Raw genomic sequence first — 21,979 nt, 5'->3', positions numbered from 1 at the left:
ATGTGTAAAACCCTTTCAATTAACCCTTTCAATTAGCACCTTTAAAGCTGAAATATGTAATTTCAGCACCACTAGCGTCACAAACAAAAATTGCAAAAATAATGTCACACTTCATCCCATCTGCCATTGGTTGAGCAAACAGATGATCGGGATGCACAATAAAACAGAGCAATGTTTTGATAGCGCCATAGAGTCACATTGATTACACCTTTTGGGGAACAAAGCTACAAATGGCTTACTTATGTCTCTGCGTATTGAGCTAAGACTGTAGCATGATTTTAACATTGGAAAAATTACACACTTCATGTTTAATTCATCTTTAACAGGTGGAGACTTACAGCTCTTTTTGTGGAGGTCTTCCTGCTCCAGAGTGCTCAGACAACCCACTGCGTTACAAGTTTAGCTGGAGTCCATACGGTGTCCTGCTCGGCACCATCTGTCCCGCCATCTATCTGAAAGACAACCAGGTAATACAAACTCACTGAAGCACAAAGAACACCACCACAATTCTGTTATATGTCAGCTTGATGTTGACTTTATTTATGGGGCAATTTCAGGGCAATATTCAAGTCCCCTTTAATTTCTGACTGCAATATAACATGACCATGCACTTTTTTAACCAACATAAATATTTTAGGTTACAGTTATATGAATGTATAATGGAATGTGTATATTGTATGTGCTGTAACTGGTCACCATCTCTCTTAAAGGAATAGTTCACCCAAAAAAGCTAATTCTCTCATCATTTACTCACCTTCATGCCATTTTTAGAAGAATATTTCAGCTCTGTTGGTCCTCACAATGCAAGTGAATGGTGACCAAATCTTTGAAGGTCCAAAAAGAACATAAAGGCAGCATAAAAGTAATCCATAAATTCCAGTTGTTAAATCCATGTCTTCAGAAGTGATATGATAAGTATGGTTGAGATACAGATAGATACTTAAGAATTTCTTTCAAATCTCCTCCCTGACCAGTAGGTGTCGAAATGCCTGAAGAATGTGAATTGGCCCCCCCAAAAAATTAAAGTGAAAGTGGAGATTTATGGTAAAAAGGCCTTGGTCTGTTTCTTACCTACAACTTTTATATCACTTCAAAAGACTTGGATTAAACCACTGGCATCATATAGATTACTTGAGTGGTTGTGGTGTAGTGGTTAAAGCACAGGGCTGTTAATCAGAAGGTCAGAGGTTCTAACCCCACGGCTACCACCATTGTGTCCTTGAGCAAGGCACTTAACTCCAGGTTGTTCCGGGGGGATTGTCCCTGTCATAATTGCACTGTAAGTCGCTTTGGATAAAAGCGTCTGCAAAATGCATAAATGTAAATGTACTTTTATGCTGCCTTTATGTGCTTTATGTGCTTGTATTAATATGAAGTCATTAAAAGTTCAGGCATAGTAATAATTAAAATAATTTGCAAAATGCTGTTTAAAATAGCGTTAGATGGAGCATAGCATGTCACACCACAGGACATGCCAACTTTCCAAAAGGATTTCATGTCAGCTACCTGTCTGCATTATAGACTAACAGTAAATCACTATTTATAAAGCTGTCCATCCATCTTCGCTGAGCAGGTTATTAGTGTTCCACCTGGTGGTGCTCTCTTGGACGTCACAAAGTCTATGGACTTCCTGCCTGGATTTAACCTGGAGGGCTTCCCCAACGGAGACAGCACCCAGTATGCCCAGCCATATGGCATTGAGTCTGCACACACACTGATCAGAGGAACGCTACGCTTCAAGGTATTCAGCCTAATTTTGTAGAGATTAGTCGAACATCAAAATAAAAGTGTACTAGTGCACTCTGAATAACACTTTAAACTGTTCATTTGATAATTTATTACTAATGTTGATGTCAAGTCAACTTTATTTGTATAGCACATCTCACAATACATACTGTTTCAAAGCAGCATTGTGGAAAATCATGTCTTCAAGCCCCCAAAGAGTAAGCCAAATGTGACTGTGGCAAGGAAAAAACTTAATTAATGTTCAAAAGTAAAAACCTTGAGAGGACTCCAAATATTATCTAGTTACATAATATGTGTGATAATTGTAATGTTGTTACATACAAGATAAGGCAATATTTAAACATTAATTATAAAGATTACATTTAAATCCTCCGCGACCCTGTACACAGGATAAGCGGTTGACGATGGATGGATGGATGGATGGACATTTAAATCCTATGCCGTAATGTAACTGTAAATGCTAATATTTCAAAGTGTTTTAGTACAAGAAGAGTAATATATCTTGGGATTATTACATAAAGAATCTTGCATCATGAGATGCTAGTTATACTCATTTTGATATTCATGTCACCATTTTGGCTAGATTATCATTCCAATGATATGATTGTTGCCTCAAAATTTAGGCCAAATTATGGGATTTTATTTGTACATCCATATTTGTGTCCACAGGGCTTCTCCTCTGCAATGAGTGGCTTTGTAAAACTGGGATTGATCAACACTGAGCCGTGTCCTCTGTTGGGTCATACAGCTTCTCCCATCTCATGGGTACTGCTTATACTTATATTGCATTACATAGTTTTTATGTTCTAAAAATGTATTAAAATGTTATATTGTACCATTGTAGATAATATTTGCTGTCACGACCCATGCATTTTAACTCTAGGCCTTCAGTGCGATTCATGCCATTGAGAAAACACAGTTTCATAATGAATCATACATTACATGGCAGTCAACTAATAATACCAATTGACATTTTAAAAACATGTCCATGCACGAAAGCCAGAACCAAGAATGTCCAAAATCAAGAAAAAGCTCTCTAATAATATTTGCGATTTTTACATTTTGCTTTGTCAGGGTACACGGTTACTTTTCAAAACTTGATCCAACACTGAATGCTCCAGCAGACTTATTTACACTTAGAAAACTCCTGATGTTGCTATAACAATGCAAAAAGCACCTACCAATTTGCCTGAAGTGAAAATCAGTGCTCCTTTCTTGTTTAATTAATCAATCGCACGATCATGCAAAACATCTCAGGTTTTTAAATCCATAAGGATTTCTTTCTCAATGGTAATAACAGCAGTGTTGACAGCCATCTCATCAGCAAGATCTCACGCTCTTCGCTTTCAAACTACTTACATCACTTAAAGCATGATTGTGTCACTCAAGGCCAGCTAGTAAGCCTGGACTGGGACATGTCCTAAATATCACACCCACAAGAACAAATAAATCAATCTGATTAGCTGATGAATCGGACAATCTGACATTAGATGCCTATTGACTTACACTGTTAGGGGATTCTGTGGAATTCTGAAGGCCTGACGGGGTGGAGCTCAGACTCACATGCTGCTTTGGCTAAGGAGCAGGTCTTCGGCTTGTGATTTGTGAAACAGTTGTCACACTTTGCTTGTTAGCATCGAGGAATAAATTCTGATTGGATACATTTTTTGTTTTTTGCTATTAATTTGTAGATGAATTAGGAGTGGAATGCAATTGTAAATACACAGGCAAAAAGGTGATTGAGAATGAAAGGATGAAAAAATATTTTGTATTAGGCATGTTACACCAGCAGAGAAGGCTTTGGTAGCCCTGAGAAATTGCCACTGCATATTTGGTAGTTATATCAGGATACATCAAAACAAACTACCTTGGTATGTTGTTTTGAAATTATGGTCTTATTTTTGAACTGCATGTTCAAATGTAGCTTATTTTCAGGATTTAATAGTACTTATAAAATTTAAGGTACCTTCATTCAGTGAATATTGGATGTTTATTCATTTCTGGTTTTAATACATTTATTACTTTGTTATAAATGCCTTATTATCACAGAATTTACACACAATGTATTTTTATGTGAAATCAAAATGTTTCCTTCTTATTTGTTTATGAGTTGTACATCACTGGTTATGTGTTTAGAACTAGGGATACACCGATACCATGTTTTCTTTCCTAAACCAGAAATCTCAGTATCGGCTAATACCGATCCCGATCCGATACCAAGTTGTTGTTTTTTCTTATAATATCTATAACTCACTGTGTGGAACTGATTGGTAGGACTCTTTTATGTGTAAAGAAACAAAAAGTGGAGTGGTTACAGTAGGCTAAAGCACATAACTGGTAATCAGAAGGTTGCTGGTTCGATCCCCACAGCCACCACCATTGTGTCCTTGAGCAAGGCACTTAACTCCAGGTTGCTCCAGGGGGATTGTCCCTGTAATAAGCACACTCTAAGTCGCTTTGGATAAAAGCTTCTGCCAAATGCGTAAATGTAAATGTAAAAACCTCTAACTACACATTATTTCATTACAGGAAAACAAAAAACAATTATATAACAACATGCCTATTAAGAAAATCTTGTTTTTGTTAACCAGTCTGCTGGAGGCAGCAGCAAAATTAACAGTTATTCCAATGTAAGTCTTCAGTAGAAAAGAAGACATTTCTCTTTTACAAATTTTGGTTTCACTTCAGTCTGGACATGGAAAATGGTTTAAGAGCTCTTTATTTTTCAGTTGTAATAAGACATCAGTCCACATTTCTATCACATAGTAATTTTTTGGAACATAGTCAACTGAAATATTTTTATTTTTTATTTGTTATTATTGTAATTTATAATATAATAATAATAATACAATTTCATTATGCAGTAGTGGTACATTTCCATTTTTTTTTCTCACATTTCTAAGGGCTTTTATTTTGACTCTGGCTTTTATTTTGATGGACAGCTCCAGGAAGACTACACAAGGGTAATTGTTTTTAGGCTAGTTCACAGTAGTTTAATTCACTTCTCATTCAACATCTTGTGAAATGCACATCCGTTGCCGTTCTCAATGCGTTATAAGCTATTGAGCATCTACATCTGAGGTGACATTTGTGTGCAAAGCACACGTATTGTGTATCGCTCTGAGCAGCGCATCACAAGCCTATGTGTGTGTTTCAACAGAGCAGCACTCATTTAGGGAAGCTTGCTATTGCAAAATAAACCCTGACAGGGTGATCAGGACCCCAACATGAAGGGGTTTATATTGCGATAACGACTGGCTGACTGTACATTATCCCTTACATGTTTTCATACATTACATTTAATTACATGGCTATTAGGCAAATAAATATATAAATGGTTAGGGTTTTTATCTCAGGTTTGTATTGGATTTCTGTTGGTGATTATTTTGTGAAAAAGACCATCTGACTGCTCATTATCCAGCTTTTTACGAGACTACAAATAAATAAATAAATGGACAAGAAACATTGATTTGAGTTGAAATTATTTTATTATCTCACTTGTAGAAATCTCACAGTGATCCGGAAAGCAGGAAAAATTATGATATGTCTTAATCCCTAGATGTGCGGTTGTCCCTCAAGAGATATCAGACCGCTAGATGGAACAATTGACCATTCAGATTCTAGTATTCCAGAGCGCATTGCAATAATATTTTATAAAGGATAGACAATACAAGACATCATAGTAATATGATGAGTTCTAATCACTTTAACATAATTCTGGTTTGGGAATGAAAACATAATTTTCTCTCTCACAGAAAGATTTGCTGTATAATCTGATTGGATTGCCCACAACTGTTAGCAGCAGTGCTTTTGAGGATGCTGTTTATGAGCGGATAGGCAGCGATGACTTCAGAATGCAGAGTCTCAGATGGTGGGTAGAAACAATTCTTTCTTTGGAGCTTAATATATAAACAATGTACATGTACAGTTTAATTGCCAGTTCTTGTAATATGCAGGTTGTGTATTAAGCACGTACTGTACCGTTTTTTCTACGGACATGAATGAAAGTTCAAATCGTGCAGCTTGTTGAGGAGATGTGTGCTATTCTTTTTCTAAGTAACTCAAACTTACGATTGTTGCCTGTCTGATGACAAAACAGGCCAAAGAATTCCATAGTAGGGACTTGAATCATATCTAAAGACTAGAATATCATAGAGACTTAGGGTGGCCCAGGAAGTAGAGGTTGACCGATAGTGGGTTTAGCCAATACCGATTATTAAGGTGGGAAAATTAATTAATCAGCCAATACTTTTTAAAATGTATAATATAATTTCCACTTAATGTAAAATAGTGCTGAACTTTAGTAATTAGCCTATTACTTTCCATGGAGATACTTAAATACATTTCTCCCACTCTGGAAAATATGAATTAAAATGTTACAGGTGAAATGAAATAAAAATAGGAAGTTTGGACAGAAGTTCATTTTGTCAGAACAGAGAAAATTTTGAGAAACGTAATAGTCAAAATAAAACCTATAAACCAGAAAGATATAAAAGTTTTCCTGTTCGTGTGCATTCTTACAATGAAACGTGCTCATGCTTTGTCTGCTGAAGCAAAGGAACGACCTAATCAAAAATATGGCTGCATATTCATAAAAAATTGCCATTAATGATTGATTTACTACTGACAATTACCATATAAATTCACTTAGAAACAAAACCTCTTTGAAGCGCTCATGTTGATAATCTGACTGGAACAAATTGGACACCCCTCAACCCTTAAAAAAAAAACAACAGATCTTCACAAATTCATATGTGATCTTTTTATTCAAATCAGTGTATTAAGAGGAAAGGTAAGCAGTTTCCATCCTTGACTTAACATTGTTCTAAATGACCATGTCGGCAATGTGCAGAGATTAGTTATAATCAAATTAATTATCAAACCACCTTAAGTTGTTTTAAATGAATGATTTATTGTACAATGACAATACTAATAACCTGTATTGTATACATACCTCGGCTTTTCTCTGTCGATGTTTTAAACCCATGTTTGAAGTGCCCATCTCTATAAATAGCCTAGTCACATTGCACAACAAACTCCATGCAGAGTCAGTGATTGTTTTTTATTTAACCTCTAGTGGGCGCCATTATATTGTTGAACCAAGGAGTTCAGAATGTAGAACTCTCAACTCAAGATGGAAACTATCTTGAGTTGATTTTTTCCGATAGCTGATAGTTAAACGCAACTATCGGCCCGATTAATCTGTAAATCCGAAATAACGGTCGACCTCTACCAGGAACCAACTAGCAATCACACAGAACATGCTAGTAGCCACTTAGTAATGTAAAATGCTTACCAACGCTCTGGAAACCACCACCACCTTATTGAAAATTGTTGCTTAAAAATAAATAAATACAAATTGGACAGCAATGCGTAGAGATGATTGATCGATTAATTCCATCAGGCTCGGGATGCTCAGTGAAGAGCCGGTACCCCATGCTGACACCATCCTAGCAGCGGTTGCTAAGCACCTGGAGACAAAACTATCCTTCGGTAAAGACCAAGTTCCACTCTCTTCACTCTTTCATTCTTTTTTTAACGTTCTAACATTGAAATCTCTTTAGAAAAGTGACATTAATATTTTTGTGAATGTCAGTCATCCAGCTAATCGAAGAATGTCAGGTCCATTGAACATCCATTCAATTGTAACTTTCATTAACTGAAGATGTTTCTCCACTCATCTGAGTGGCTTCTGCAGTTCTTTGACCTGGAGGTTAAACGCTGTGTTGCAATGTCTTCTACTAATAAAAAAAAAGTCGAGTGAGAAATAAATGAACTTTGTCAGGCATGTATTTACATTCATAATTGGGTCATTATCTTTTATGCAATGTAGCTAAAGGTGAGCGGGATTTGGTTATCATGAAGATCGATGTCGGGATAAAACACTCTACAGGTGAGCTGGAGACCAAACACATCAGCCTGGTGGTCTATGGGGATCCCAATGGATATTCAGCTATGGCCAAAACTGTGGGATACACAGCAGCGATTGCAGCCCATATGGTACTCAATGGTGAGTGCTTGTCTATGCTTAGTATACTGAACAAGGCATATTGGGATGTTCCTTGACCTATGAATACTTAATTGGAATTGTTCTAAAAAGAATTATTAATATATAATTTTTTACCATTGTACATGGTGTACAATTACATCTGGAAAACTACCTTGGTAGGTTGTGTTTTGATTCTGGTCTTATTTTTGAATTGCATGTTAAAATTTAGCTTTCAGGATTTCATTATGCTTATAACATTATGCTTGTGACAAATGGGATGTTTATTAATTTCTGGTTATTATACATTTATTACAGTGTAATAAATGTGTATTTATCATAGTAACAGCTTACAATGTGTTTTTCCATTTAATCAAAATGGGACTTTTGTGGCTTTTAGTCTTTTTATGTAAGTTTTGATGACATCTAGGTGCTAGGGTTCACCTACAAGTTGACAAAAGAAACTTTTTTCATATATGCAGTAGGTACTTCTTTAAAATGTACTGTCTTTGTCTTCTGAGCTAATAAACTCAAAATATAGATATCTCATCTCGCATTCACAGATATATCCATAACTTTTTGTCTTGTAAAAATCCAATCAAGAATGAGAATTTCCTTAATACATTCCTGTGACAGGTCGGAGGGTGGGACCGGGTGTGTATAATCACGACCCCGCCCCGCCCTCAGCCCTGTCAAAATTCCATAATACCAACTGCCTTTGACAAGCAATAATAAGTAGTCATAGTCAGTCATGGTTACCACAGGGCCCTTCAATGTCTTTCCCCATGTAAATAGATCAACATAGGAAATTAAACTGCACTCATGAAGCCATTTCATAGGATCTTTAATTCACTTTTACTTAATGTGAATGTGCAATGTGCCCCACCACAGGTGAACTGACCACTAAAGGACTTGTGGTTCCAATGACAAAGAACATTTACAGTCCAGTACTGAAGAGACTTCAGGAAGAGGGTCTTCGGTATATCACCAAGAGCACTGTAATAGAATAACCCAGCGTCTGGTGTCTACATATATTACACAAATATTTCAAAAAGCTCTCTGATACCAAAAGCTTTGTAGACTATTGTGTTGATGACAATGATCATTTATTTTTCAATGTCATCATAAATGAGAGTATTATACTGAGTTGCAGGGGTGTAAATAAGTTCTACAAAGCAGTTTGGCTTTGTCTGGACGGAGAACTGTCCAGTTTGCTGCAATTTTTACCTTCCTTGTTTTACTGTTTAACCCTTGTTTTTGAGTTCAAAATTAGCAATAGCATCAAAAGATCAGTTGCATTTTAGCTGTTCATCTTTAAATTAGCAAAATATGTTGCTAAATATTACACATGTTCTACATTGTGTTAAAGGAATAGTTCACCCAAAAATCAAAATTCTCTAGAATCAGTATACATCCCAGATGTGTGACTGTTTTTTCTTCTGCTGAACACAAATTACGATTTTTGAAGAATAACTCCGCTCTGTTGGTTCACACAATGTGAATGGTGGCCAGAACTTTGAAGGTCCAAATATCACATAAATGCATCATAAAAGCTCATTAATAAAAACCTCCACTGTGATGCATAACTCCTTTTTGGACACCTTTCGTCACATTTTAAGCACAGCATTTCCAGAGAGGTTTATTTTTAAAACTAGTTTTTTTCAAAACCATTGCATTTTCTTGACGTTTGCTTGTATTGTTTTATGTGCCGTGTTTTTCTTCAATAAAGATGTGAAATGTTGTTTTTCATCTTGATTTTACAATGAAGATACAAATTAGTGGAAATGAATTACCCCCCACCCCTGTTCATGCTCCTTGTGTTGACTGCCCAGTGGAGGCCATGAAAGCAATCTGCATTGTCCCTGGTGTGGGCCAGTCAGACTGCTGGTCACTATAAAGTAGGCCACCAAGCGCAGGACAATGTGGTCTGTAATTAATAGAAGTAAAAAATGCAAATTAGGGTAACAATGTACTTGCTGCTCAAGACGGTGTCTGGCTATTTGACCCATATTTTGCAACAAATAAGTGTATCCTTTTGCTCCTAAGACTGGATTAGAATTTGGGAATAATTACAAGACAGCAATTCTTCAAAGGGATTATTCCATAACTCTGTGTAACTGTCATCTTTGTCACCAAAACCTAAGCCACAGACTTAATATAATCAGCATCTTGAAGATGCTTCCTCCAGATTTTAAGCGTGATCTGAGCAATGGCTTAGAGCCCCATAAGAAGTGATCTGATCATTACAAAATACATCGTCTCATTGGGTTAAGCCATGACGAATTTGAGAAGGGCCATGGAGGAGTTAATTGAAAAAAAAAAAACAGCCTTGTTTGCCAAATGTCTTTAAGGAAATCTTTCTTTGTTCCCACTTACTGTCCTTCTGAGCCAGATGGAGAATAACTAACTATTACTTATTACTCATAAAGAACTGACCTGCTTGATAGGAATCAAGTTACTGAGGTAAAAAGCAACTTCAGGATTAGCAGCCCACACGTGCCATTGAATGTGGACTGTACTCAAGATGAGTCTGTCCCTTTGGGCAGATAAAAAGCAAGAATATTAGAGAACGACTATTGTCAACATGATACATGAGGCTTTAAATGATGTGGACCTAGACTGGGACAGAAAAGGCTCTTAAGTGTAAAGGAAGTTAGATGCTATTTACACCCTATTGTAAATACTGACATACTATATTGTGGCATCATTTCCACCACAACAAATAATTTTGCCAATAGAATAGTTTTTGCTTGAGATGACATGAGACAAGCCATGTTTGAGGATCAAGGTAAATATCACTTATGCCACAATATTTTTATTCTGCATAATTTACAATTCAGCTGCATTTTTGCCAAATTATGAAAAAGTGTAAAAATATTGAATAGTGTGTATTTAAGATATATGCTATAAAATAAGCCTAAGCAAGACAAAAGAGTCTGCTTTTTTTACGTAAACAATTACATTGTCATTTCCACCACAGAACTCTATTACACACAATACACAATTTTACATCACTGTCATTTCCACCACAGACCTCTACTAAACACAATACAGAATTTGAGGAGTTATGACAAAACACCTTGCTGTGTTGATGCATCTCTAAACAAAAGACGTACCCCAGCATAAATAAATCACTCTATTCGTGTGCTTCCTTCTTTCATTTAATCCTATGAACAGAAATAAACATCTTGTACAGCTAAACAGTGTCAGTATGCTTACACAAGGAACAATACAAAACATTGAGATATCCGCAATATTAAAACATTATATCAAATGTGTTGACTAAATTAATGCAGCCATATCTTAAAGCACTAGTGCCTCGATGGTAAAATATAAAATTCTAGACATAAATAGAAATTTGGTCAATCGATGTGGTTGCTGTAATATTATTTACATTAGAATATTATTTCCTGCCCTTGAAAAATTGATTCAGATCAGAAAGACTGATGAAAAATTTTGCCACTTTCTTTGTATTTGTATGAAAAAAGGCGTGGCTAAAATTCTTGGCTACTACAAAACAAAATACTGTCTTATTGAAAAAGGTCTTGTTTTCCCTTTAAACAAGCTTTTAAGCACATCAATATAAGACTACGAGAACACATTAGTAAGACATTAGCACAAGGCGATGATTTAAGAAAGATACAATTAGTTAAAGGGATAGTTCACCAGAATTTGATATATATATTTTATTAATTCTGTCACAATTTACTTGAAAGCATGTTTTTCCAAACCTATATGACTTTCTTCTGTGGAACGCAAAGGAGATGTTTGGCAAAATTTTAAATCTCAGTCACCATTCGCTTTCATTTTATGGAAAAAATATGCAATGAAAGTGAATGGTGACTGAGGCTAACATTTTCCCATATACATATTTGTGTTCCACAGAAGGAAGAAAGTCATGTTTAAAACAACATGAGGGTGAGTAAATGATGACAGAATTTTCCTTTTTGGATAAACTATACTTTTAAGCTTAAAAATTCAGAGTGATTTACAAAGGCACACATTTAACGGTTGCACTGCATCCAGCAGAGTGCTATCAGTTCAAAGACGGGATTGGGGGAAAACAGAAGAGCATTCTTTGATAGAATTAGTTTTTTTCCTGTGCAGTCTCATCACTATGGTTACATCAAGGATTCCAGACTCTCGGCTCTGCTCGAGACGCCTCCTGGGGCTGTGCTGTTGTTGTTGCTGGACTGAAGCGCTTGCTCATCTTCTTGGGTGCCGACCAAGCTCAGGATAGCTTTATAGAGGAACTGATACTGATCCTATCCAAAAAATAAAAATAAAAACACAAGAACATGCTTTTAATTTGAGCACAATAATAATCAATCTTTTGTGGATTGTGAATTCCATCTCAGGGCAGGATTATTAATGACTGACTTTTTCTCATCTACACTTGCTGCCAACTCTAGCTAGATCTTGCTACAATAAAACAATTACCTAAATATCCTTTAAAATGTAAAGTATGAAAGTCAAATATGTGTGCAAAACAACTAAGTTGTACTGAATTTGATACTGAGTTTGACTTGAATCCACTTTTGTCTATTGGGTGTTCCAGACACTAAGGTGAAAGGTACTCTCAATCTAGTGGCAAAAAATAAATGTTTGAATTTGTTAATTGGAATATCACAGGGTAAACTTGCAGCCTGATCTCATCAAAATAATGTGACTGTAGCAACACACTATTTTTATTAGACATTACATGGTTCCTTAATTGTGACAGTTATGACCACTCTGTGGTGCTAAAAGTGAGAATTTTCACCCAAACAGATGAGGTTTCAGAAGTAAATGTTCTAACGAGTTTTAAATGAACAAAACCTTCCTCACTACCCTAAAATTTAAACCTAAACCTAACCGATAGTGTCATAAAAAGCAAATGTGACATAAACAGGGTTGGGAGGGTTACTTTTGAAATGTATTCCACTACAGATTACAGAATACATGCTGTAAAATGTAATTTGTAATGTATTCCATTAGATTACTCAAGGTCAGTATCATACTCTAAATACTCAGATTACTTCTTCAGCACTGGTAGATTTTTTTCACTTGTTTTAACTATAAAATTCTGCCAGTACAGTAAGACAAAATACACATGTTAAAAATACATTCTCTGAAAAACCTAAATATCTTATGCAGTGTTGTTTCTAAAACAAGATGAATGAAATTGATCTTGTTTTAAGGATTTTTATATTTACAGGAAAATAATACAAAAATTATTACAAAGTATACGATGTCGCCTCATGTGCTCTTCAGGACTCGTACACATCACAAGTGCAACACTCTCAGTACAGCTACCACACAATCTGATCGCATTTGAACAAGCTTGTAAATGTTGTTGGTTATTTAATGCAAATGTTAAAATGCCTTTCCTTACAACTAGTACAAGTGTTTTGAAGTCATAAAATAGCATTGTGTGAGGAACAGGGTGAAAGGTAAGTGTTAATAAATGGATAATCTGCCATTTCCTTGCAATGTGTCCGAAAGGATATAAGAGTCATTATTATGTGTTTATTTCACAAGGAAACTGCTTTCATACATACACTGAGCAATGTAGAACCATTTAGCAAAAATGTAGGTATATAGATGTGATTCAATGAGACCAGGTACTAAACTTGCTATTTATACTACTAGCTTTTTTGATGATGTAGGTCCTATAATTTAATACTTTGTTTCATGCTGGTCTATTGTTATAGTATAATTTATTTCAGATAAACCAAGCCCTAAACACCTATTAAAAACAAAATAAACCGTGGTTGTATGATTTACATTTCAGTCAGAAAGTCTCTTCCTGTCTAAGAGGGCAGTTCTTGGCCAGAATAATCTTGAAAGTTGACCAGAGTTTACAGTACTGTATGACGTCAGTCAAATGTCTGGATGTGAGAACTTGTTTATGCTACATACAGTAATAATAATAAAAAAACTAGGGCTTAGAATTTAAGCTGTTAATTTAGTACAATTAATTATATTAAAAATAGCACCTAAATTGTTTTTGCAATTTTACATTCTGCTATTCTCTGCATAAACTGGTACAGTTTATACAATTAATTGTGACTGATTGGCACATCATGTAATTGATTCAATTAAACATTTTAATCGATTGACATCTCTAGAAACCACACTGAAATCAATATTGAATGAAATTATCCAGATAAACCCTCACAATGTCAGTGAAGACACCAGGTCTCATGAGGTTGATCATCTTGGCCACCATGTAGACGTCTACCACACCATCAGCCTCAAGCTGTTGCACTAGTGTGGACAGCGCACAGAACGTTCCAGCAGTCACACCACCATGTCTGCAGATTTACAATTCAAACGCAACATATCATAAGAACAAATAACAAATATTGTGCTTTGAAATGACATAGCATGTCAAGTTCTAAATAGTTAAAAGACATTTGCGAAACAATTAAAAGACATTTGCTCTGTTCCAAACCCTAGAGAGATGCCCATCTAGCCATTTATAGGCCTCATAGGCATATTCCAGATGCAAAGACTGCAAACAATAGGCTGCCCCAGATACAGTTCCTCATTTTGACCCAAATCTATGGCAGAATCGCATGTATCCTTCATGGATAAGGCAACCCTGGAATGCATAGCGATGGGCTCCGTGAATAATGTCGAGAAAAATGTTATTTAAAAATATACTAGTTCTTTGTATTTGTTTGTGTAAACTAAACTTGCATAAATTAACACAAGTAAAGTATGGAGTCCCACAGGGCTCTGTATTAGGTCCTCTGTTGTTCTCCTTGAATATTCTTCCTTGAATAATTTGTAGACATTATCAGGAAATATGGAACACGTTTTCACTGTTTTGCCGATGTTACTTGGATTTATATTTCCTCCAGACCTAATTAAAGTTCCCATTACTCAAAGATAGCAAAATGAACAAAACCTTCCTCACTACCCTAAAATTTAAACCTAAACCTAACCGATAGTGTCATAAAAAGCAAATGTGACATAAACAGGGTTGGGAGGGTTACTTTTGAAATGTATTCCACTACAGATTACAGAATACATGCTGTAAAATGTAATTTGTAATGTATTCCATTAGATTACTCAAGTTCAGTATCATACTCTAAATACTCAGATTACTTCGTCAGCACTGGTAGATTTTTTTCACTTGTTTTAACTATAAAATTCTGCCAGTACAGTAAGACAAAATACACATGTTAAAAATACATTCTCTGAAAAACCTAAATATCTTATGCAGTGTTGTTTCTAAAACAAGATGAATGAAATTGATCTTGTTTTAAGGATTTTTATATTTACAGGAAAATAATACAAAAATTATTACAAAGTATACGATGTCGCCTCATGTGCTCTTCAGGACTCGTACACATCACAAGTGCAACACTCTCAGTACAGCTACCACACAATCTGATCGCATTTGAACAAGCTTGTAAATGTTGTTGGTTATTTAATGCAAATGTTAAAATGCCTTTCCTTACAACTAGTACAAGTGTTTTGAAGTCATAAAATAGCATTGTGTGAGGAACAGGGTGAAAGGTAAGTGTTAATAAATGGATAATCTGCCAATCCGTGAATAATGTCGAGAAAAATGTTATTTAAAAATATACTAGTTCTTTGTATTTGTTTGTGTAAACTAAACTTGCATAAATTAACACAAGTAAAGTATGGAGTGCCACAGGGCTCTGTATTAGGTCCTCTGTTGTTCTCCTTGAATATTCTTCCTTGAATAATTTGTAGACATTATCAGGAAATATGGAATACGTTTTCACTGTTTTGCCGATGTTACTTGGATTTATATTTCCTCCAGACCTAATTAAAGTTCCCATTACTCAAAGTTAGCAGAGTGTATTAAAGTGGTCATGTCATGAGGAATCAAATGTTCACATATCTTACATATAAGAGGTCTTTCTACTATAAAAATATACTGTAAATTTCAGAACTCAAAACTTAATCCCCAATGCAATAAAAGCATTTATTGAAACCAAGCTGCCAAAACGCTTCCTTCTCTACATCCGTATATTAGTGATGTCACAAATGGTACTCATTAATTCATGACCACCTCTACAGCAAAAACATCAATGCCTAATTTACATCATCACACCCTTGGCCCCACACACCCTTGGTGTATGTAAACACGCACTAGATCAGGGGTATTCAATTAAAGTTTCAAGTGGTCCGGTCTCTGCATTTTCTTCACAGCAAAGGTCCGGAAAATAATAACTGGCATGATGTCAGTATGGCTTTGAAATTACGTTTTTTATTATATATATATATATATATATATATATATATATATATATATATATATATATATATTGTTTTGGAATAGTTATTATAACTTTCCACATTAGCAGCAATAGTACTTTGAAAAAGAAAAAAGAATTCAAGAGTCAAAATAGTCCCTTCAAAGCAGAGGTGAGGACACTGAGACAAAGGCAAAGCAATTGGGTGTGAGGGTACTTTTCAAACAAAAAATTAGACTAATATATTTCATAGAGTTCATTAGTCAAGGGCACTTGGATATTAATATTACAAGATAAGATCAACATTTGTTTTTAAGCTATGTGACAGCTTTTTTTTCCTACAGTTTTTGTGTTCAAATTTTTTAACATTCTGAATATTTATTTTGTAATTATTTTTACATTCAGATATCTATGTATGGGACATAGGAGTACCTTTGACTGGGAAAATATAGGTTACTGTATGGGGGTTCAGGAGTAACCCCTGAGAGAAAATTTAGAAAATGTAAAAGCCTGAATGGACCATTTTTATATTTTCCTAGAGAATCTAATAACAATAAACTAACAATTTACATCTTACTTAATACTGTTTGCTTAAGTATAAATGGGCTGACTCTGAAATAATGGGAATGTTCTCATCAGAAGCAGAAAACTACTAGCCAGGCTAACTAATAATTTATATTAGTTATAACTAATAATCAGAGATGATTACATCTTAATTATCAGATAATTATCTGTCTTTCAATGAATGTACTGTTGTCATTTTCTACACTTAAGAGCCTGGGTGTTACACTTGATAGAAATGAATTAACAGAAAATACATTTTCCTGTGTTTCTAGAACAGCATTCTTCCGCCTTAGAAATATTGCTAAGCTACGAGACATACGCTCGCTAAAAAATGGCTTAATTCAAACTTATTGAGCGAAAATACTTCTTTAAGTTTGCCTAAACATTTTTATGAAACATTTTTGTTCTGCTAACCTGTACGTTTGATGATTTTCCTTCTGTTTGTGCACATCACTGGAATTCTTCACCTAGGAGAACTCAGCTAGTCGAAGAACGCTGATTATTGGTTAAAATTATTTTTGGGTGTGGTTTGGACGTGATGTTCTTTAATTATTTTCCTCAACAGAAATGTAAAACTACTCAGAATACAGCATAAACACAGGCTTCGTTCTCCTAGGATGCTTAGGTTAATTTAGGAGAAAAAAAGTTAGGCTTTTTACATTGTATATATAAGGCTTTAGAGTATCACATTGTTAGCTTAGCAACATGCAATGGAGCATTTCAGATCAGTCATTTATGAGGCATTCGTGACAGTTAGGATGCGTCATTACAAGGACGCTGCCTATATATGCAGTAGACAGCAAGGAAGTTCCCAAAGTTTTGGAACAGAGCCAATGTGTCTATCCTTGTCTCCTTCCAGGCAAAGATTTAAGGTGAACTCACTCGTCATGTACGACCATGGGTCCGTCTTTAGAGCTGGACTCTTTTTGGACAATGTTGATCAGCTCAAAGACATTACTGATAGGACTGTCAGGATTGGGCCAGCGTGGAGCTCTGTAATGCTTCACTTCTAAAACATAGTCATCCTGAAAACAGAGAACGGAGATTAATTGAATATGTGTGTGTGTGTGTGTGTGTGTGTGTGTGTGTGTGTGTGTGTGTGTGTGTGTGTGTGTGTGTGTGTGTGTGTGTGTCAGGGCAAGGCAGGGTGATACACCCAAAAAAATATATCTCAATATTTCAGCCTTATCTCTATATTTACGTATTTATAAAATCTCATTTCTTATTTCTTTGATCCTCTTTCTATTTCTAATATTTGCTGTTGAATCCGATTGGCTAGTCAGCAAACCTTAGTATGTTAGCTGTTACCTGTGTAGCCTCTAAAATGTAATCTTGCACTGTCAACAAATCTTCATTGGATAGGCACACGTGGCCCTCCCCTCTTAACGATACTGAGAAGGTTTCATAGCTGATTGGCTGATCTCTCCCAGGCCAGAAAGTGACTGGCTCACTATCTTCTGTCTGAAAATAGAGTAAAGAGAGATAGGGAGCGACAGAGAGCGATGAGGAGATAAGAGGCGTGTGTGTTACATTCAGCACTAAAAGATTAAGTTGAAACCCATTAAATGTCTGTGTTATCTGTAAACACGTGTTTTCTAACCTTTTTTGTCTTAGGTACCCACAGATCCCCATTAGTAAGGCCAGGGCTGGACTGGGAAGAGAAATCGGCCTGGGATTATACATAGCAACTGGACCAAACGTTGTTGGGGGAGGGATGGAGGGAGGGAGGGAGGGGTTTGCTGTCCTTTTCTGCATATCGTGGCACCATTTAGTGGTTCTTTCTGCATAACGCTGCATTATTTTTTCATTTTAGCTTATCACGGCCCGTTTCTCCCGATGGCCAGTCCACCCCTGATCGGCCCCAAAGTGTTTTGGTCCACCAGGAAAATGCCCGATATGCCAGATTACCAGTCCAGCCCTGAATAAAACTCGAGTACCCCCTTCATCAACACCAAACCAGATATGTTCCTTTTAACTCATATTACAATGAAAATCAGTTAGCATTTTGATAAAATTCCCATTACATTCTTTCGGGGAAAAAAATTCAACAAGCTTTCTTTCCTTGCAAAATAAATGAATGTGTTAGGCAGTTAATTACAATAAATAAAATATCAAGATTAATTGTTTTTAATTATTTAATCTGTTTATACATATACATATATAAACAGTCATATTACTTTTTAAGTCATAATTTCTGTTTAAAATGTTAAAAGCAAAGATTAATAAATAAATGATCATTTAAACTGATTAATAAATCATTTTTGGAAAAAAGTAGAAAATAAAACAAAAACAAAAGGCAACTGACCGTCTCTGGTAATGAAACAATGACCTGAACGTTGTGATCCCACACCATCCTCCAGAAGTCCTTCACCGTGCTGAACAGAGGATTCTGGGTAATGATGAACTCTTTACTCTGCCGGTAGCCCTGGTAAAAATGCAATTTCAAGCTTTAATATGAATCAAAACGGTGTTTGAATAAACTGACTTTGTGTTTAAGTTGAATGTACAGGTATTTCACCATGACATAGGAGGCGTTGATGTACTCTGACATTTCTTCGGTTGATGTGGACAGACACACTCTGGATTTCTCTACTGCAAAACAGACATTCAACATCAGATGTTCAGGAACAATGATGAACAAATGATAAAGAATAATTAACAATAAAAGCAGATGTTCTGTGAACTCGCCAGGTATCAAGGTGCAGCTTCTGTTCTTTGTTCTGTTGCATTCTTTCAAAGCACTGCTAAAATCATTCTGTTTGGTATTTGTCTGGCACACCAACTGCAATGACAAGGCATTGTCAGTTGATGTTGTGTTATACCATTCTAACGAATTCATTTTCACTGATACAAACACTTGCAAAGCACAAGCATTGTCACGATTGATTCGTCTTACTTTGAACTGTTTTTCCAGGCGTGTCTTGCACGAGGCCCCTGGTGTCAGGAGGTCGTTCACATATCTGTGAATATGACTTGATGGCACCTCTGTCTCTTGACTCAAAATGGCCTGTACTAGAGCATCATGGGTAAAGATGTACTGCTCCTGAAAGGGGGCCAGACCATTTGAAGTAAATCAAAGATGCTTAACTGATTTTGAAAAGGAAACTTGATCATAAACAATGGTTCATGTTGTAGGTTATTAAAGAACAAGGTACAAAACACAAAACAAAAAATGAAACAAAACAAAAATGAAACAAAATGAAAACTAAACACAAAACAAAAAAACAAGATGAAACTGCTAGTTTCAAATATATCAATAATAATTCTGTTCACTCACTTCTGTTTGAACTAGATAGTTGCGTTGTGTACGTATCTGTTTGAGGAAGCCCATAATGTCGACTGTCCCCTGTTCTTTAATCTGTTTTAACATGCTATCCAGCACTATGTAGGTCCCTGTTCTTCCCACACCGGCACTAAACACACAAACACACATAATATATAATTTAACACTAGCTACAATCAGTTAAGCCTTAATGAGACCTTGATAATGAAGCAGAATGAGAGTTAGCCCACCTGCAGTGTACGATCATTGGACCCATGTTATCTGTACTGGCTCTTGAGGACTTGTAGACAAATGAAAGTACAGGCAGGACATATTCAGGTACACCCATGTCCGGCCACTGAGTGTAGTGGTACTGTATTACTGTCCTCTCATTACTACGATCTTTCTGGGAACCCTAAAAGAGGGACAAGTAAAGGTTCTTCTTGCATAAACGGCATGTATGCATGTGATCTTTTAACAAGCAATAGTTAATGCAAGATTCTGAGCCATTTAACAAACGAAGACTTCAAAAAACATTGAAAAGTTGGTGCCATGTGTCGTTATTATAGTATACCTTCTTTAAGCTGGTGTTTCTGATGGTAAAAGTTCTCTGAGTGTAGTAAGCGAGGACTTTAGTGCTCTTTACAGTGACCAAAATACTGCTGTACTCTTCCTGATTCTCCATGGGCCAGTACTGATCACACTTTCTCTGAGAGACGGACAGACAAATGATTCATCTCTGATGTCCACATGCTCATCAAACAGTGCTCAACTTGTATTACCTGATGTTTCTGTCATCATTTACTCAACTACATGTCATTTCAAACCTAAAAGACGTTTTCATTGTCCATGGAATACAAAAGTAATATTTAGCAAAACGTCCAAGCTACTTTTTTCCATGCAATGAATTTAAATGGGGACTGGGACTTTCAAGCTCCACAAAGGAAATAAGTACCATAAAACTCATCCCTATGACTTGTATGCTATATTTCAAATATTTTCAGCTGTTTACAAGTGTTCTGAAATCATATGATAGATTTGTGTGAGAAAGTCATTATTAATCAAAAATGAGGTTGCTTGACAATGCCTGCTTTAACTATATTTTGCTATGAAATGACTCACCCTTCCTTTCTCCACCAGGTTTGTGATCATGACGATGACTCCCACATTCTGCTCCCAGACCATCCTCCAGAAATCCACTGTGCTGGACTTCAGAGGCCCCTGTGCCGCGATGTAGGCTTTCTGCTTGTTAAAACCCTTGAGTAATACAAGAATTGACACAGAAAGAAAAAAAGAGGAAGGACAGCAAATTTATTTAATTTAAACTTAAGAAAGAAAAATATTTCAAGTGATAGAGAGCTAAAAATAAAAAACACTGCACCACAAAATCTTACAAAAAAAGCCAAGATTTTCTAACACTAGAGATGGCACCATAGCTGGATCTTTCAAGGTTTAAATCAATAGCAAATCAGCAGTCCTTTTTAAGGGTTTGAATTATTTCTCATGCTAGCTAAATGGTTATGCTTTGAGGTAGTCATGCCTCACTGATTAAATAATGCTAAAATGATCATGATTTGCCTGGCAACACTTCAGCAAGAACCCTAATCTAAAAAAAAAACATTGTAACTTTTTTTTAAAGTGTCTCACATCAACGTAGTTGGCGTTTATGTAGTCCCCTCCACTCTTTCCATCTTTGTCTGTCAAGGGTGCAAGTCGCACTCTACTGTGGTCATCTAGAAGACATAACAGATCAGTCAATAAATGTGGTTACACCATTTTATATTAATGAACAATCTAACGTTTATATATTATATTTAATTTGAAACTCATTTTGTGTGAGCTTTATGAAAATATGATCTGAGGTGTGTCTCACAGGCTAAAATGTTGACGTATCTGTTCTTATTCTTGTTGTCCGGATGGCTGGAGCTGTCCGTTGTTGTTCCAAGATCCACGGTGCAAGTCTGAACCTCCTATGAAAAAACAAACCAAACAAACTGCCTTTCTGACATTCTGACATAAATCAAAATTCCACAAAATATTCAATTTACTGACAACACCAAGGACACAGTCAATGACAAGTGCAGACTGCTAAGCATCAAAAATATATGCTAAAGCTATCAAATGCAATCAAATTAAAGGCATTAAAAAGGAGACATGGCTTACCTCAAAATATTCTTTCAATATCTAATGGGGACGAGAATGCAG

The 21,979-nt window shown here is 35.8% G+C and overlaps 2 protein-coding genes across 7 annotated transcripts in view; one reads left to right on the top strand and one right to left on the bottom strand.

Annotated features, from left to right (window-relative positions):
* The window catches only part of LOC127640338 (alpha-aminoadipic semialdehyde synthase, mitochondrial-like), a 41,480-nt gene extending 32,018 nt beyond the window's left edge, over positions 1 to 9,462 (top strand). For all 4 annotated transcript variants that reach the window (XM_052122830.1, XM_052122832.1, XM_052122829.1 and 1 more), the window contains 7 exons: positions 327 to 467; positions 1,574 to 1,741; positions 2,416 to 2,511; positions 5,502 to 5,617; positions 7,151 to 7,239; positions 7,580 to 7,756; positions 8,624 to 9,462. In XM_052122830.1, coding sequence (XP_051978790.1) covers positions 327 to 467; positions 1,574 to 1,741; positions 2,416 to 2,511; positions 5,502 to 5,617; positions 7,151 to 7,239; positions 7,580 to 7,756; positions 8,624 to 8,742 — 906 coding nt within the window. In that variant the 3' untranslated portion in view covers positions 8,743 to 9,462. The remainder of the gene's footprint in view (positions 1 to 326; positions 468 to 1,573; positions 1,742 to 2,415; positions 2,512 to 5,501; positions 5,618 to 7,150; positions 7,240 to 7,579; positions 7,757 to 8,623) is intronic.
* A 1,057-nt stretch (positions 9,463 to 10,519) lies between these two features.
* LOC127640617 (receptor-type tyrosine-protein phosphatase zeta-like) overlaps positions 10,520 to 21,979 on the bottom strand; it is an 88,034-nt gene continuing 76,574 nt past the window's right edge. For all 3 annotated transcript variants that reach the window (XM_052123274.1, XM_052123275.1, XM_052123276.1), the window contains 15 exons: positions 21,938 to 21,958; positions 21,648 to 21,744; positions 21,422 to 21,507; positions 20,897 to 21,031; positions 20,349 to 20,483; positions 20,026 to 20,189; positions 19,790 to 19,925; positions 19,409 to 19,555; positions 19,201 to 19,294; positions 19,031 to 19,104; positions 18,818 to 18,937; positions 17,821 to 17,973; positions 17,395 to 17,537; positions 13,893 to 14,028; positions 10,520 to 11,997 (listed from right to left, as the gene is read on the bottom strand). In XM_052123274.1, coding sequence (XP_051979234.1) covers positions 11,854 to 11,997; positions 13,893 to 14,028; positions 17,395 to 17,537; positions 17,821 to 17,973; positions 18,818 to 18,937; positions 19,031 to 19,104; positions 19,201 to 19,294; positions 19,409 to 19,555; positions 19,790 to 19,925; positions 20,026 to 20,189; positions 20,349 to 20,483; positions 20,897 to 21,031; positions 21,422 to 21,507; positions 21,648 to 21,744; positions 21,938 to 21,958 — 1,785 coding nt within the window. In that variant the 3' untranslated portion in view covers positions 10,520 to 11,853. The remainder of the gene's footprint in view (positions 11,998 to 13,892; positions 14,029 to 17,394; positions 17,538 to 17,820; positions 17,974 to 18,817; positions 18,938 to 19,030; positions 19,105 to 19,200; positions 19,295 to 19,408; positions 19,556 to 19,789; positions 19,926 to 20,025; positions 20,190 to 20,348; positions 20,484 to 20,896; positions 21,032 to 21,421; positions 21,508 to 21,647; positions 21,745 to 21,937; positions 21,959 to 21,979) is intronic.

Source organism: Xyrauchen texanus, chromosome 49 (assembly GCF_025860055.1).
Source record: "Xyrauchen texanus isolate HMW12.3.18 chromosome 49, RBS_HiC_50CHRs, whole genome shotgun sequence".
In the NCBI taxonomy this organism is placed as follows: domain Eukaryota; kingdom Metazoa; phylum Chordata; class Actinopteri; order Cypriniformes; family Catostomidae; genus Xyrauchen; species Xyrauchen texanus.
The sequence above is the reverse complement of the archived record's forward strand: the minus strand, read 5'-3'. Positions and strand labels throughout refer to the sequence as shown.